We start from the raw sequence: 15,565 nt of genomic DNA, 5'->3' as shown, positions 1-15,565 counted from the left end.
CACCGAGTCTAACTGCTGACTGTATTACTGAATCTCCAGCTGCATTAGGACATACAGCAGACATGATCAGAAAATCTCTTCCATTCACCTATAAGGCCTATAAGGCAAATTTTTTTAGAAGCAGACCTTGCTAATAGAAAGTACTATTTACACAAAGCAACATGAGCTCTACACCTCAACTAGTACATTTGTTTTGATTATAAATGATGCTGATGAGACTGTATAAGCTAGAACATTGGCAAAGACGCTCTTACCAATTTTTTTTATGGTAAACTATTACAGGTCTAGTAAATGAAATCATGCAGACAGACATCCATACAACATTTGACTTGGCATTATGTAACACATGAAATACAGAATATTGTTGAGGAAAACAAATACAGGATATATTCTAAGTGAGACTGGTTAAATTCTTAAACAACTTGTAACTACTAGCCGTCTCCAAACAAGTATCTCTTCCAGTTCACACCTGGATTGACTCTTGAACCAAAAAGGCTGAAAGAAGATTAACTGCATAAATTTAAAGACTGAAGAAAAAAAACCACACACACCCCACTTGGCAAAAAAGTGTATCTCAAAGCAGTTTACAGCTTTGGTTAATTAGACAAACAGTGAGACCTTACTTTTGCCTTTACCAAAACATTATTACAAACTAAAATATGGTCCAAGAACTTAATGGTGGGAAACAAGTGGACAAAAAGATAGTCCATACCTGAATATATAGAACTAGAAAGCATCAACTCGGACAAGGAAAGTCTTACTGCCACTAGTACTGTGCAAAAATTATGGAGAAAACCAAAACAAACCAGTTTCAGGAGAAAATCAAGACAGTGAACTCCTGGAAAAACATTTTACCATCTAACTAGATTAAGCTCCTGAAATCTATGTTTATTAAAGAATCTGACTGTTTTAGCCTTTTGGTATCAGAGAATACAGAACTAAAAATTAGGATCATCTGCAATTCAATACAAGTCTTACTGGATATAAGAATTACTGAATGGTGTATGTCATAAGTGTTAGACTAAATTATGATAAGATGTTCACAGACTATCATGAAGATAAACCAACACAAACATGTATGCTCTACATCAGTAAAGTCTGCTTAAGAATTTATAGGATTCAGAAAGCAACACAGCAGCAGTCTAGGATATCTATGAATTAAATCTTTTCACTTGCAAATGGAGTTTGAGATGCTTTCAAAACAGACACTACATGATGCAGTGTAAGATATCCTCCCTGACTGTCACAGTATCCTATCACAGCTTTTACATCTCTGCCAAACATAGCCCTTTGATATAGAAACAGGAAGATCTTCCAAAATCTGTGAATCTAAGATTCAATGTCCAAATTAATAGACTTGTTTTCAAGTAAAAAGATGGAGTCCATTTACCTATATGTGCAATTAAGAACGAATAAAGGCCTTTATTTCACATTGAGAGAAAGCAATTGCTTTCATCGGACAGATGTTTTGTAGTTTTAGAGATAAAGCTGACTTGCTACTATTTATCAATACTGAGATTCTGCTAAAGACAGTTTAAGTTAGACAGGCTTGGCCTGAGAGGTTTTGTAAATTATTTTGATATTATCATACAAGCCAAAAATTCTGAAATTTAGTTTATTTTGTATTGCTTATAATTTAAATATTTACAACCTGAGGTCTCCTAAGGATTTATCTGCAAAATGCAAAGGGAAAAAATGAACAGCTAGGCAGTTATATTTAATATATTCTTTTCATGGCACACTGGTGTTTCAGAGGGTTGACAAAGATGCAGCAACTGCATCTGACACACATCTTGCATCTGAAAAAGAGCATAAGAAGGGGCAATTAACAGATATTATGCACAGTTTTCCCACTGGCTACCTCCCCCTCATATCCCACAATGAAAATGTGTACCTTCTCCAGGTTCTCCAATACCTATTTGTGATAGCCTCCACTTCAAAGGCTAGAGTGCAACACACCCTGGAAGTTCCAGCATATTCCAACAGAAAAAAAGCAACTCATCAGGTCAGATACTAAGATGGGCCTGCATGTATGTCCTCAAACTATTCCTCATAGTACCTAAAAAGAGAATGCAGGCAAAAGCAGGGCAGTTCAGCTACAAGAAACGTAAGTTAAGATACAAAGAAACACCAATTCAGAATAACAAAATCCAACTAAAAGGCTCACCTTCCAGTGCAGAGAGCACAGTACAGGTGGCACTTCCCATTATGCACCAATCCCACCCAGGAGTGGTTTGCAGGAAGCATAATAACTATCATGTGATCCCTATCACACCAGTTTTCCTTTCAAACTTTGTACACTGCTACACTGGAGTGACTGCCATGAATCAAGGCAACCCAGAATAATAACAGACAGCGTACTTTTGTTAACTTCAGGGTGTGCTTTCACAAACTTTAGTAAACATCAATTCTCATACCTTATATCCTCCTGCCTATGCTCTGGACTTCTGTCTAAAAATGGACTGTTAAACTTTCTGCTAAGTGACCAACAGCATCCTCATTCTATTAACAAATTGTACATGTGTACATACAGACAGATACAATATACCAAATAATTTATGAAACTCCATTGCATGCCAGTTTCCATTTATATATGCTTAGAAGTTTTTCAGATCATTTAAAGATTTGAATAATATACCTATTTGTCAACTCTATTCTTACCTTTAAGGAATTTAAATATTTGCCTAAAGAAAAACAGAAAATCTATTCATATGCCTGAAAAAGAGTCAAAAGATGCTGTCAGACTGTCTTAGCATTATAATAAAACCAAGCATGTAACAGACAGGACAAAACTCCGATTAAGCCAAGCCTCAGCAGTACTGCTGAATGCACTACACAAACAGTGAACTGTTCATCCACTTAACAGATTAACTTTGACACTCAAATACATACAGCTATATTAAAAAAAAATTTAAAAGCCATAGTAATTGAGAGGTATTTAAAAACAAGTACTCTTCTCACACTTTCAGCTTGATAGAAGATTACATATCTCCCCAATCAGGAAGGAATACCACTAGACTGGGACAGTAAGAAAACTAGACTAAGTAGTATGATTTCAGATTCTGAAATCTGAGGGAAAAAAAAAATGTCAAAGGCTTTAAAGAACCACACCTCAACATTCATTCATTGAAAAGAATTAATATATTTTTAAAAATAAATATTGTAACTGAATACTACATTGGCAAATACCTAGTCTTCTCTGGGATGAAAACATTAAAGCATACTTTAGTGACTTACCTCTGTGCAGCATAGTGCAAAATGCAGCACTAAAAAATGTAGTTAAAAAAATCTGATCAAAAGGGGTGACACTAAGGCATTTTTTAAAAATCTCCTGGTTTTGGGTGCTATACAAAACAGTTAATTAAACAAGCTGGTTAATCTTCAACATATCACAAGAAGTGAACGTGAAGTTTATATTGAAATGACAGATCTTGTTCAACATTTCTAAAGGCATATAATTCAAGTGTCTAACACAAAATCATAACAAATAAAATCAACAGGCATTTCTAAGAACAAACACTCCTCTCCAAAACACAAACAAGGCACTTATTAAAAACTGTACTAGGTTACAAACGTGCTGAAGATATTCTCCCAGGACAACAGAATGTTTTTTCCTACAGTGTAGTTCTTTGTAGATCACAGTAAGCCATTTTCTTCAAACTGCAGTAAACAAACCAATACTCCAATATTAGTTATTTGTAGATATTAAAAAAGCATTAGCATCAAACATTGATCTTCTGTAGCACAGTTGTTTGCGCTTGTGTAGAGCTGCATCACCACTCTTTCACATCTCATCATCAAATGGTATGGAAAGATTACCGTAGAGAACTTAAGATCTAGCTCATAACCCAACAAATTGCTCATCAGCTCCATGTCTTGAAGAAATTGACCATTACAGTCACCAAAACAGTCCAAAGTCAATATGTCAAAATCCATACTTTGATCAAGGTTCATAAATGGTTACTGATTACTACATTTAAAAGAACAGATTGAAATCTCCTATTTCAACAGCTATTTTAATGTAACTTTAATTTGCAAAAGAATCTGAAGTCATACATCTATCGGCAGTGAAATTTTTTGATCTCAGAAGTTGCCACATGAAAAATTTATTGCTTAATAGACCATTTTTATGAATAAACCATGCAAATTTCAGAAGCATCCAGCTGTATAAAAGGAGGATTGTTTTGTTGTTTAAACAGACTGCCATGCTAACTTATTAAAGAAGTCTAGGCTCTGACCCACCAACACAACCACGCTCACCTTCATCCACAGTGTCATTTGCTGGAAGGTAAGCATACATTGAAGCACTGCATAAAACTGTTACCCGAAAAATTATCTTAAAGTATCTTGATAGAAATGACCACCATTTACAAGAAAAGAAGGCTTCTTAAAAAAATAATGTCCTGGTAATACATTTAAAGATGAAAGACTGTAAGTGCTAATGCAAGGGGAAAGCTTGGAACAGGTAATTCTTCAAAGACACTATTCCACCTAAACTGGCTGGGACCTTTGCAATAACGGGAAACAGAAGTATGAAAAGAATTCAAGTTGATGTAGTCTGTTTGATATACTATCAGCCCTAACACAATTTAAAGAAAAATTTTGGCAATATGAAGGTAATGTTGAAAATACCTATAATAAATCATCATAAGATACTGTTATTTCAGACTAAACATACACAAAGCCCTGGCCAAGCCTGACACAATGTCATGTTGTAATAACCTATGCGAATTTCATTAGCAAAATTGTTTTTTCAGGGACTTCTATTTGTATTACTATAAGACAGAAGTAGGTTCCTAAAAAAACTCTAGTATCTAGTTGGCAGTTGTTTGTCTTGTGTTCAGAATCAATTTTGGAAGATACAAGTCCTACCTTCAAATATAATGAAGAGGATTAACTTTGAAGAAGAATCAAAATTGATTGATTTTTCTTCTAAATCTTTCTGGATGTACATTCTCACAAAGTTTATGGTATACAAAAAAGTGTTTTAAGGTTTGGGGAGACACACTGTATTATTTTATATGAACAATCTCTAAACATCAAAAACAAAGCACTGCTCTAACACTCTACCTCCTTCGTAACTGATCACCTACCAATTCCTCACTTTCTGCAGTAAATCTATAATATAGTTTATCCACAAGTGAGTATTGAGGAAATCAGATTCATGGTTTATCAGCAAAAATATAACCAACAGTCTCAAGGATTTGGAAGCACAGAGAACAGTTCTACATTTTTAGATTGTTTTGACTCTTCATTTAGGGAACAAAGGTATTTTCTCCACAAGGCTGATTTTTTCTACAGAAATGAATTTCTCATACAGAGCAATGTTGACCCAAAACTTTTAGTTAATGCAAATGCGTTTTTCTAAATTTGACAACCTTACACATACAGTGGTATTTCCTGCCAGTAATTTCCAGGATTCTAATTCCAAACTGAAGTAGGGATTAAGGCTAATGAAAGGATTTATAAGAACCTGCACATCGGCAAGTTACCCTCTAACCTCCCCTACTGTTGAGCAAAGCACTTCAGTTCCAAGCACCTTCAGGGGCAGAGACTATTTAAGGCATCCTTCCACCATCTCCCCACCCCCCAAAGTCTCAAAACAGATCAGAAACAGGAAACCACAAAAATCTCGAAGAACCTAAAGTCAGCCTATGGCCCAAACAGCTATATGTAAACAAGCCATTGAGAATTCATTTCACGCAAAGAGATCCAGGCCAGCTCACAAGGAAACAAAAGCCATCTGTAATCACCATAGTCCAGATCCAATTCCACACCACCAGTTACCTCATGAAGCACACCAATATCAAGAGGTGCTGCACAGCATGGATAGGGGCTCATGCTAACAAACACAAAAAGACTTCTTATACTAGGCTCCTTGCTAGCAATTCTACGAGGCAAAGAGAACAGTTTAGGGTGAAGAGCAGAGAAGCAGTCACACAGAGGTAGCAGTATGTAAATGGAGCATAGAAAGGTTGGACAGCACAGTCAAGAACTGTAAATTAAATTCCTGCAGGAGTACTAAAGAACTAAACATCAAATTTAATACTTTATTTTCAGAAGAAAGTGCTAAGCAAGTTAATCCTTGCAATTTTTCACCATAAAGAACTACAGAATATTTGCCAGGCGAAGTATTTACAGCTTGTCTTTTAAAACAGAAAGCAAGTCTCAACTTTAATATTTAGTCACACAATAAATCAATTATTCCCTACAGTACTGTTGAGTAGAATCTATAAGGTGTGAAAAATAAGGTACTAGACCAAACAGCTAACTTTGTGCATGTTGTATTCACTCCTTTCATACACTTTAGTTAGACCTTAGTAACTTTCCACAAGCCTACCTGCAAATAAAATGTCAGAAAGGGAAGCGAGGAGAAAAATCAGCTCTTTCCCCTTTCTTGCTTCTTTATTACATATACATTATCTAACTTGGCCACCTGCAAAAAAACGTTTTCCCATTTGAAATACCAGAAACAATAATTCCTTGGCTTCTTACAAATTCTTCAGGAAGCTCCAATAGGAAAAACTTGGAGAAGGATTTTATCTTTCAAATACAGTGTTTTCTGAATTATGTTTTTATCTTTCCATATTAAAAAAGTAATTTATCACTGGCATATTTTCTGATGTCATAAATACACTAGTTCTACAACAATCCATACAGCTTTTCTAGAAAAAAATTTATATAAAATACAACTCTGCTGTTAAAAAACAGGCATTACTAAAACATTTCACATCTTCATAGAGAAAACCTATTTTTATTACTTTGGCAGTTTATTACTTTTTTTTTCAGTATAACAAAGTGACTGCACCTCTGGTTTCATGCCTTCTTTACCAAAATACCTGCAACTACTTCAATAGTCAGCGTGCCCTTCCAAGTTTTTCCTTTTAAGCTTCCTCCATTTTTTCACCTTTGAGCACCATCTCAACATCTATATCTTTTTCTATTTTCTACTCCTGCCGCCTGCTTTGGTAACAGACTTACAGAAAACTTATCCCAGTTAAAAGACTACGCATGAGCGATGATGACTAGTCATAGCCTTACGCTAAAAACCCAAGAGAAGAGAATATTAAGCAGGTAAGTACATAAGGAAAGCCTCTCAAGCCTGTCTGAAGGCTTTATATCTAAGTACAAACACAACTTACCATATCCTAGTCTAATTCATAGCATACATACAGAACTTACTCTACTAAGAGCCCAGTTCTTTGAAAAGTGCAGTTTGTATTAGTTCTGCGGGGGGGGGCGGGCGGGGGGGGGCAGGGAGGGAACCAGCAGTTTTGTTCAGACACATCCATGACTATACTATAGGTTTTATCAGGTCAGAAACGCTGGTAGAATATAATTATTGCTAAAGCAGCTAAACCTTCCAGTGAAGATGTTGCTGAAAATGAAGATGTAAATAACCATCCTTTCAGACTCGTGATTTAGAGAGGGAGAGTGCTTCTTGATGTGAGACCCAGTGTGCTTATGAAGGCATTAGCATCAAATAACTAGGACCCCACCGACACCCGCAACTAAAGTGGCACTAAAGTTGTACCCTTCTGAAAAGTGCAATTCTCTCCTTGGTACCACGTCTCCAGAAAATAGAATGTTTTAGGAATTGTCCCTACACACATGAATACAAAAAAAAAACTTGTTTCGGCAGAGGAATGCAGGAATATTCCTTTCAAAGTTGTGCTCTATTTCTGCCCCTAGTCTTTTGCACTCATAGTAAAATAATCACAGAACTCAATCATGTCATTAATTCCATCACAGAAACATTAACACTAACTTCCTCAGTCTCAGAAACACTGGATTTCCCATATTTGATAGCATCCCAATTACAGAAAGGCTAGCTGAATCAAGCCAGCTTTATCTGCTATTGCCAGTCAGTACACTCACCTGACCAGAGAAACATTAAACAGGATGAAGGAATTAAAAATAAGCCACCCTGAAAAAATATTTTAGTTTTAACGAAAATGGTTGTCAACTTTGTTCTTCATTCATTCTCCTTCTGTACATTTCTCTTGCAGGCAGGGGCCTAAACCATATACAGAAAGGGAATGCAAATGGAAGTATTTTGGAGAAGAAAAATATGGAAAGAGAAGGAACAAACAAGGGCAGAAGGACGAGTGGAATCATACTCCCTATTTAAAAGATTCCAAGTAAACAGAAGTCATCTCTGATGCTGAGAAGCAGCCATATGGAGCTCTATAAAGTGGCAGGAAAGCAAAACTAATTCCTTTAATAATCAGAAATTATTTTATTTCATAATCCTCAATGAAGCATCTCATGGCCTCCCCTGCAGAGCTATTCCACATAATAATTCTCGTCTCCAGCCAAGCATGATTATGTGTAACACCCTGATGAAAAAACACTGAGCATGAAGAGGTGAGCACACTGAAACAGGACTTCAAGAATCAACACAGCTATGACTGTGTCCATGCAGAAGACCCTCCTTAGCCAATTCCAACTGATGAAAAAGTTTTAAGTGCTGCAGAGTGGAGCTTGTCAGCTTGCAACCGACAGAAGGAACATGAGACCCAAAAGCACAGCAGCGTATACCCAGGGACAAGCAGCATATCACTGCCAGTTAGTTACACCAGTCTTAATGAAAGTTGGTAGTTATTTTTGCAAAAGACACTCTTCTCATAAGGGAATTTCTATACTAGCCAACTTTACAATCTACAATGCAAACTAACATTCATCACTACTGCTTCTGTGCATCAGCTACAACTCCATCTTATATTAGTCAGCACTCTCACAAAATATTACAGTTTCGCACTGTCAGCCTAACGTAAACACCCGTGTTTGACACGGTGTCCTATCCATGACCCTCACCGTCCTCCTCACGCCTCTGTTTCCGCTACAAAAGAAATCGATCACCGAGTCACAGGTGGCTCCCCTAGGGCAACAACGCCGACACTCCCGGCGGGAAACGGCCCGGCAGAGCGACGCCAACGCCCCGTACCCGGAACCGAGAGCGAAGCTCCGCCAGAGGCCGCGGGGCAGCTGCTACGGCCCCGGCGCCGGCCCCGCTTCCTCCCGCGGACAGGCCAAGCTCGGGGGGCCGCCGCCACCGCGCTCGCCTCGCGCCTCCGGGCCCCGCCGGCTAGAGCAGGGGGCGGAACGAGGACCGGGAGCAGCAGCGCCGAGGCCGGTCCCACGCACGGCAGCGCTCGCCCTGCCGCCCTCCCCGCCCGAGCGGGCGTCAGGCGCCGGGGCCGCCCGCGAAACCCCACCACGACCCCGCAGCCCAGCAGCGTGTAGGGCGCGGGTGGCCACCCCCTCACGGGCCGGCGCCCAGGCCTACTTCTTCCCCCAGCGCACCGCGGGCCACGGCGGCCGGCAGTCCCGGGCGGCCGCGGCGCTGCCCCCGCAGCCCGCACTTACCAGGTGGCTGCTGGTGCTAGCCATGGGCCCCGCCCGGCCGGCGCGGCCCGCGCTCCCGTCGCCCTTTAAGACCCCAGCGCACGGCCGCCGAGCCCGGGCCAATGGGGCGCCCGCATCCTCCGCCCGTGACGTCACCCACAACAATGCCCCCCCCCTCCGCCGTGGGCAGAACTTCCGTGCATCCCGCTCGTTCATTGGTGAAGTCATCTGCTACTCACGTGAGAGCCCGGACAGCACGTTCCCCGTCAGCCTCAGCGTCCTCAGCCAAAGTGAGCATGTGCAGTTGTAGGGGTGACGCTGCCGGCTTCAGTTCCTGTCAGGAAGCTGAGCGGGGTGAGGGCAGAAGAGGGCAGGGCAGCCTGGCGGCGCGACCTCCCCTGCCTCCACCTTGCGCTCACATACGGGTTCGTGCCACGACGCAACAGCGCCGTGGGAGCGACAACCTGGTGACGTCAGGAGGGGGCGGGTGATGCCGGGGCGTCGTCTGCCGTCTCAGGGGGTTTGCCGGGGCGCGGCCTGGCTGCGGTGACTCGCCTCGCGAAGGGCCTACGGGAGCAGCGAGTTGTTGCAGCCGCGAACTCCGATGCCTCATAAACACGATTTCAGCACAGACGTTCGCTCCTAAAAACGTGCCTTGTCTGGAAAAAATACACGTACCCTTTGCCCCTCGAGTGTGAATTCACCGGTTCTGACACACCGTTTTCGTTACGAGGCTTTCCTTGGCGGTCTGGGGACCGAGTCGCCGTTAGCCCTCGCAGCAGGTGTCCATTCGGGTACAGGGGCAGGCAGAGCGTTCCTGCTGTGCACAAGCACTGAAAGCACGTGTCCTCGCAGGAGTGGGCCAGATGCAGTGCGAGCCACGGCCAGGACCACAGGCGTGCTGCCAGCCGGGGGCCTTCTGTGCACGACACTTCGTGGCAAATAATTCGAATTTGTCAAGGGATTGTTGAATCGTGAGGGATTACTTAGAAGGATGATGCGGGGAAGGACCATCTAATTTAGTGAACTGCATCAGAATCTACAAGATATAGATACTCCGCTTCAAATGGAGGACAGGGTGCAGGGCTGGGGCAGCTGCAGTGTCCCGGTGTTGAACTACTTTCTTTACAAAGGTTTTTGCAATAGCCAGCTAAAATCAACTTTACTGCATGATGATTTTTCTCTTCTTCAGCAGACAAGCAGAACAACCAATCATAAACTTCTAATAGGTGGGGAGGGGCGGGGGGGGGGTGTTCTTTTGTTTTAGCTATACCTTCACTCTTATTTAGACTGTGTCCGAATTCTTGGCCTCTCCATGGGCAGATTTTCTTCCCCGGATTCTTTCCAACTGATTTACATCTTCCTGAAGGTATCATGCCTAGGCTTGGATATACTATTCAACTGTGGCCTCATTTGTTACAAGTAGAATAAAATAAGTACTCGCTACCATTCTGAAATTACATCTCTGTCCTGGGTTTGGCCAGGACAGGGTTAATTTTCACCGGACTCCAGGAAGGGGCACAGCCGGGGGGTGGGGGCTGACCCCACCTGGCCAAACAGAGCCCGGTATTCCATACCATGTGACGTCACGCTGGGTTCCGGTGGGGGGGGCGAGGTGGGGGGAACTCACTCTCGCAGCTCGGGAGCGTGCGGCGCCGGTGCGGTCCCAGAGAGTGGGGCTGTTTCTGTCGTGCTTTCTCCTTATCTGTATCGTTGTTGTTCCTGTTTCCCTCTGTTTGCTGTTCTGTTAAACTGCCCTTATCCCGACCCACCGGTTTCTGCCTCTTTTCATTCTCCTCCGCACGCCGGTGGGGGGAGGGGCGGCCGCGTGGCACTTTTGTTGCCGGCGGCAGCCGAAACCAAAACAATCTCTTATTATGTGCTATAATAGTATTGGTCTATTTGCAGTAACATCTACTTTAATTCATTATTTATATTATGGTACACTGCAGCTCTCACATCCTATTTCAGTATATTGCTAATAAGCTATTATTCCCCAGTTTATATTAATGCATTTGCTTTCTCTTTCGAAGTGCAATACTTCGTGCTTTATAGAATTTCATGTTATTTAGACTGTATTTAAAGTCTGTCACAATCTTTTTTCTCCTAATTTTTGTCTCCCAAAATGACTAAAATCCTTCCCAGAACAATGTCAGAAATCTTATATGCACTTGCATGCTCTATTTCGACACCAGAATTAATAAAAATTTTTAATCAGACCAAGACTGAGCCAGCACAAACTCCTGGAAGACCACTTGAAAAGCCATTCCAGTTTAATGGGGAACTATTAATGATTAGAATCAGATGCATTTTCAAAAAGTGTAATCATTCATTCATTAGTCTAGGTGGTATCATTTAGGCCAACTAGCTTCGCTAGTATTCTTCAAAATTGAACTGTGTCAAAATTCTTACCGAAGTCAAATTATATAACAGGGATGATGATCTTCCCCATCATCAGCAAGTAAACTCTATTGTCAAAGATGGATGTTCATGAATCAATTTATATTGTTTCTCACTTTTTAATCCTCTAGATATTTAAAAAATATGGTTTTAGTAATTTGTTCCAGAACTGTTTTTAAGAACCAAGTTAGGCTAGTTGGTTTATCATTATTTTGGGCCCTATTTTTCCTACATTTAAAGTTGAGATTGGTTATCTTTCAGAAGTCCTCCAGGTTTCTTGTTCTGCATGGCTTCTCAGAAATAACTTTCAGTGTTGCAGAGACTGCTTTGGGTAGTTATTTGTAGTTTGCTTGGGGTTTTTCTTGTTTTTGCAAAAAATACTTTAGGGCAAATTCCATCTGGGCCTGCAGAATTTAACACACCTGTTAAGGGTTTTAACTCAAATTTTGTGTGTGCTACTATCATCTTGTTAAAATGAATCATAGTAATTATCTTCATTGTTAAACTACATTGTTCTACTGAAACAAAGAGGGTGGTGTATCCTTCAATCCATTACACATCATCTATTATTCACTCCATTTCCTGCTCAGTAATGGGCCTCTACTCTCCCTTTTTCCTCAGACTGCTGACAAACTCGTAGATTTTGTTGTTGCCCCTTTTTCTATTTAATTTTAGCTTCCTAGTTTATTTTCAAGTGAGCAAGAGATAAAAATCTCTACTGTACAAGTTTTCCAGCAGGTCTGGTACCCTAAACTTGGCAAGATGAAGCCATTGGACTCTGCAGCATTGTCTTCATCTCAAAGGACAACACAGCAGAACTTCTCTTTACAGCATTGATGAATGCTTTCCATGCTGAAAGTCTTTAATTGATATGATATACTGGTATTTCATGAAACAGCTTTGGATGCTACTGTGTGCTTTACTACTTCTGTTCTGGAGGCACCATTCTTTGTTTTTCTGTAAAGGAAAATGCTACAGTTTACTTTGTCTGGTGTTAAGCAGCAGAACATAGCAAACTGCTTACAGTGATGCTGTTGCCTGAATTGTGTTTGCCTCACACGTAGTGAAATACATGTATAGTCTGTATGGCTGATCCACAGCTGAGATAAGCAGGGATACAAATGAATCAGAATATCATGTCTGCGTAAGTTAGCCCTACTGGAACAGGAAGTGAGTCTGAACAGAACTGTCTTGACACATACAGCTTAACTGAGTAGTCATGCAATATTATGCGTCTGCTCTTCTTTATTCCTTCCTTTTCTTAATGTTCACAACTCTCGGCTGTGTAACATTTGAAATAACTGTAAACTTTGCTCTGTGCGATCCATAAATTTTACTAGTTCTGTGACGATCCTGATACTTTTTGAGCCTTGTGAAAATATGCAAGGACATAAACAAACATAAATCCAACTGTTCAGTCAGCTGTGTGGACCATTATGATAGTGCCTAGTTATAGAGCCAAAAATGTGACCAGATGAGGGGAAATTTTGCCAGACCAAATGGAGAAGAATCTGCCTTTTGGGCAGGAGGATCTGTTTGAATTCACGTACGTGAAAACCAGCGGAATGACAAAGCATTCAGTAACTACAAACACAGTATTAATGCCCTATCTAAGCTACACAAAATCTTTTTGCTGTGTCGCAGAGTTTCTCCTACTTTCTTTACCATAATTCAGCATTGATGTTTTCCCAGAAATCTTTACTTTCCATGATCCCAGTTCATTAACAAAATTTTAAAAATAATACAACAAATCTTCTGCCTACCCTTTCTTGATAAGGGGATTTTATGCTTTTACCTACTAAAGTTACAAGTATCTTCCTACTGCTGAAGGTTATGTGACCTGAACAGTATCACTCAGAAAATGCCTTTGTAATTTTCCAAGAACCAAATTCAAGTGCAAATGCATTCCTCTGAAGTCCTAGGTGCTAACCTTCTGCTGTCACATGACCTCTAAATTGAGACAGCTTGGAGAAAGCCTACTCTAGTTTTAGGTATGCCCAAACCATTACTCCTGTCAAAAAAGTGCAGTAGTTTTGTAAAACTGCAGTTAATTTCTGCTGTAGCATTTTTGCTATGTGGTGCATGTGTTTGCTTTTCACAGTGCAAGCAGTAGAAACTGTGGAGGCCACGTTAACAGATAATCTACTACTTTTCGAGTGTATTTTTATTTTAGGAAAAAACATTATATTTGGAAAACAAAAAGAAGTGTGCAGCAATCCATATAAAGAGAATTAACGTAGGAGGTACTTCTACACAAAACACAGGGAAAAAAGAAATCAACAGAAGTAACAGCAGTAGTATAAACAGAATTCACAAAGCGGGTATAACTGATGTAGTCTCTCATTGATAACAGTAACAGAGAGCGAGCTCTTTGGCACATGTAAAATCTAGATAATTAAATGAGGTATCTAAAATATCTTTCTGTTTCTGACTGTAGAGATCCTATTTCAAGCACAATTTAAATCCTATTTCCATGGCCCCCAAACATGAATGTGGAGATAGAATTCCTTTCATAGACTGATACAAATTTTGAAGCTGCTTCGATGTTTTGCTCCAGCTACCTTTAGTGCAAAATATTTTGAGACCCTCATTTCTGTGTTTGATCAGGAGCCTTTGTCTATGTTTAGTTTTAATCCATTTATGGAAGACGTGTTGTGAATCTTTCTGAACTATGTATTTAGTATATGGTGGCTTGTAATTCTGTTGAAGTTTACACAATGACCGCATTTAAACTTCTAAATCTGTCATTCTGTTTAAGTGGCTCTGCCCCTTCGCATTTCTCACCAGTGTGTGAAAGCAGTCACATCTCTGCTCTTCCAGTACCTATTGCAGCCTCAGTTAATGTCCTGGACACGGTTGACCAGATTTTCTGAATACACAGTATTGCAGAGAAGTACAGATATAACGAAGAACTCCTTTCCTAGAGGGTATTAGGTGTTGTCTTGGGTAAGATGGTTTAGTGCAGTATTCAGAGAAGTGAACTGCTCCTCCCCTACCTGCCGAGGGAATTGCAGTGGTGATTTTTTTGAGAATTGCGTGTATCTTTTCTATCCACCTGGTGACAGACATTTGATTACCAAGGGGAGGGAAAACGTCATTTAGTAGACGAGAGTGGGCCAACAAAATCACGCCAGAAACGCCGGTGGGGTCCCGGGTTCTGCGGGAACGTGGCTGCTCCTGCAGGTGGCAGTGAGGGGCCGCGCACTGCCTGCGCGCCGCCGCGGGAGGCCGGGCGGGCCCTCGCGGCCGCGGGGCGATTCCGCGGGCAGAGCCCGGTGGTCGTGGCGAGGTGCGCTGCCGCTGCAGGGAGGATGAGGTGTTGTACCACGTCCAGGGCCCAGCCAGGGAGTCCGGCAGCAGCGGGGATGCAGATGGGCTGGGGACAAAGCTCTAACATAGGCCCGAGGTCTCGCTAGGAGGTGAGGCTGGAAACAAGGCTACGACGTGGGTGCACAGTGCATCCGGGAGTCAGGGACAGAGAGAGCACTGGGAACAAGCTACAACATCCACCCGAGGAGTCCGACCGAAATACAGCCTACCTGAAGCCTAGGTGCAGCGGCCATCCAGGAAGTGACACAGAGACAGAACTGAAGAGAAATCATGTCACTCAGGCCTAAGGACAGGTTAAATGGAGCTCCCAAGCCCTGGGCAGAGGGTGTGGGTGCGAGTTCCAGGTGAGACTGGTCAGGCCAGTTAAAGCCTATTGGTGCACTTGAGGCCGTGACACTTAAGACAGACTACACACAGCTGTTCTCTTTAAAGAGACATGTATTCCAGCTGTGTTCTCGTGTAAGTTTCTGAATCATATGGCTACAGA

The 15,565-nt window shown here is 41.5% G+C and overlaps 1 protein-coding gene across 4 annotated transcripts in view; it reads right to left on the bottom strand.

Moving 5' to 3' along the window:
* Nucleotides 1-9,790, bottom strand: part of PDPK1 (3-phosphoinositide dependent protein kinase 1) — a 34,114-nt gene extending 24,324 nt beyond the window's left edge. For 2 of the 4 annotated variants that reach the window (XM_075436256.1, XM_075436255.1), the window contains exons 1-3: nucleotides 9,370-9,509; nucleotides 1,895-2,059; nucleotides 1,652-1,799 (exon numbers count right to left, since the gene is read on the bottom strand). Coding sequence is in view for 1 of the 4 variants with exons in the window: in XM_075436254.1 (XP_075292369.1) it covers nucleotides 9,370-9,393 (24 nt within the window). In the remaining 3 variants the exon portion in view is untranslated. Of the gene's footprint in view, nucleotides 1-1,651; nucleotides 1,800-1,894; nucleotides 2,060-9,369; nucleotides 9,510-9,587 lie in introns of those variants that run through there. The other 2 variants (XM_075436257.1, XM_075436254.1) reach the window with 2 other exon arrangements.
* Nucleotides 9,791-15,565: the final 5,775 nt, after the last annotated feature.

This window comes from Opisthocomus hoazin, chromosome 15 (assembly GCF_030867145.1).
Source record: "Opisthocomus hoazin isolate bOpiHoa1 chromosome 15, bOpiHoa1.hap1, whole genome shotgun sequence".
NCBI classification, from domain to species: domain Eukaryota; kingdom Metazoa; phylum Chordata; class Aves; order Opisthocomiformes; family Opisthocomidae; genus Opisthocomus; species Opisthocomus hoazin.
Note: the sequence above shows the minus strand (reverse complement) of the source record. Positions and strands in the feature narration are given on the sequence as shown.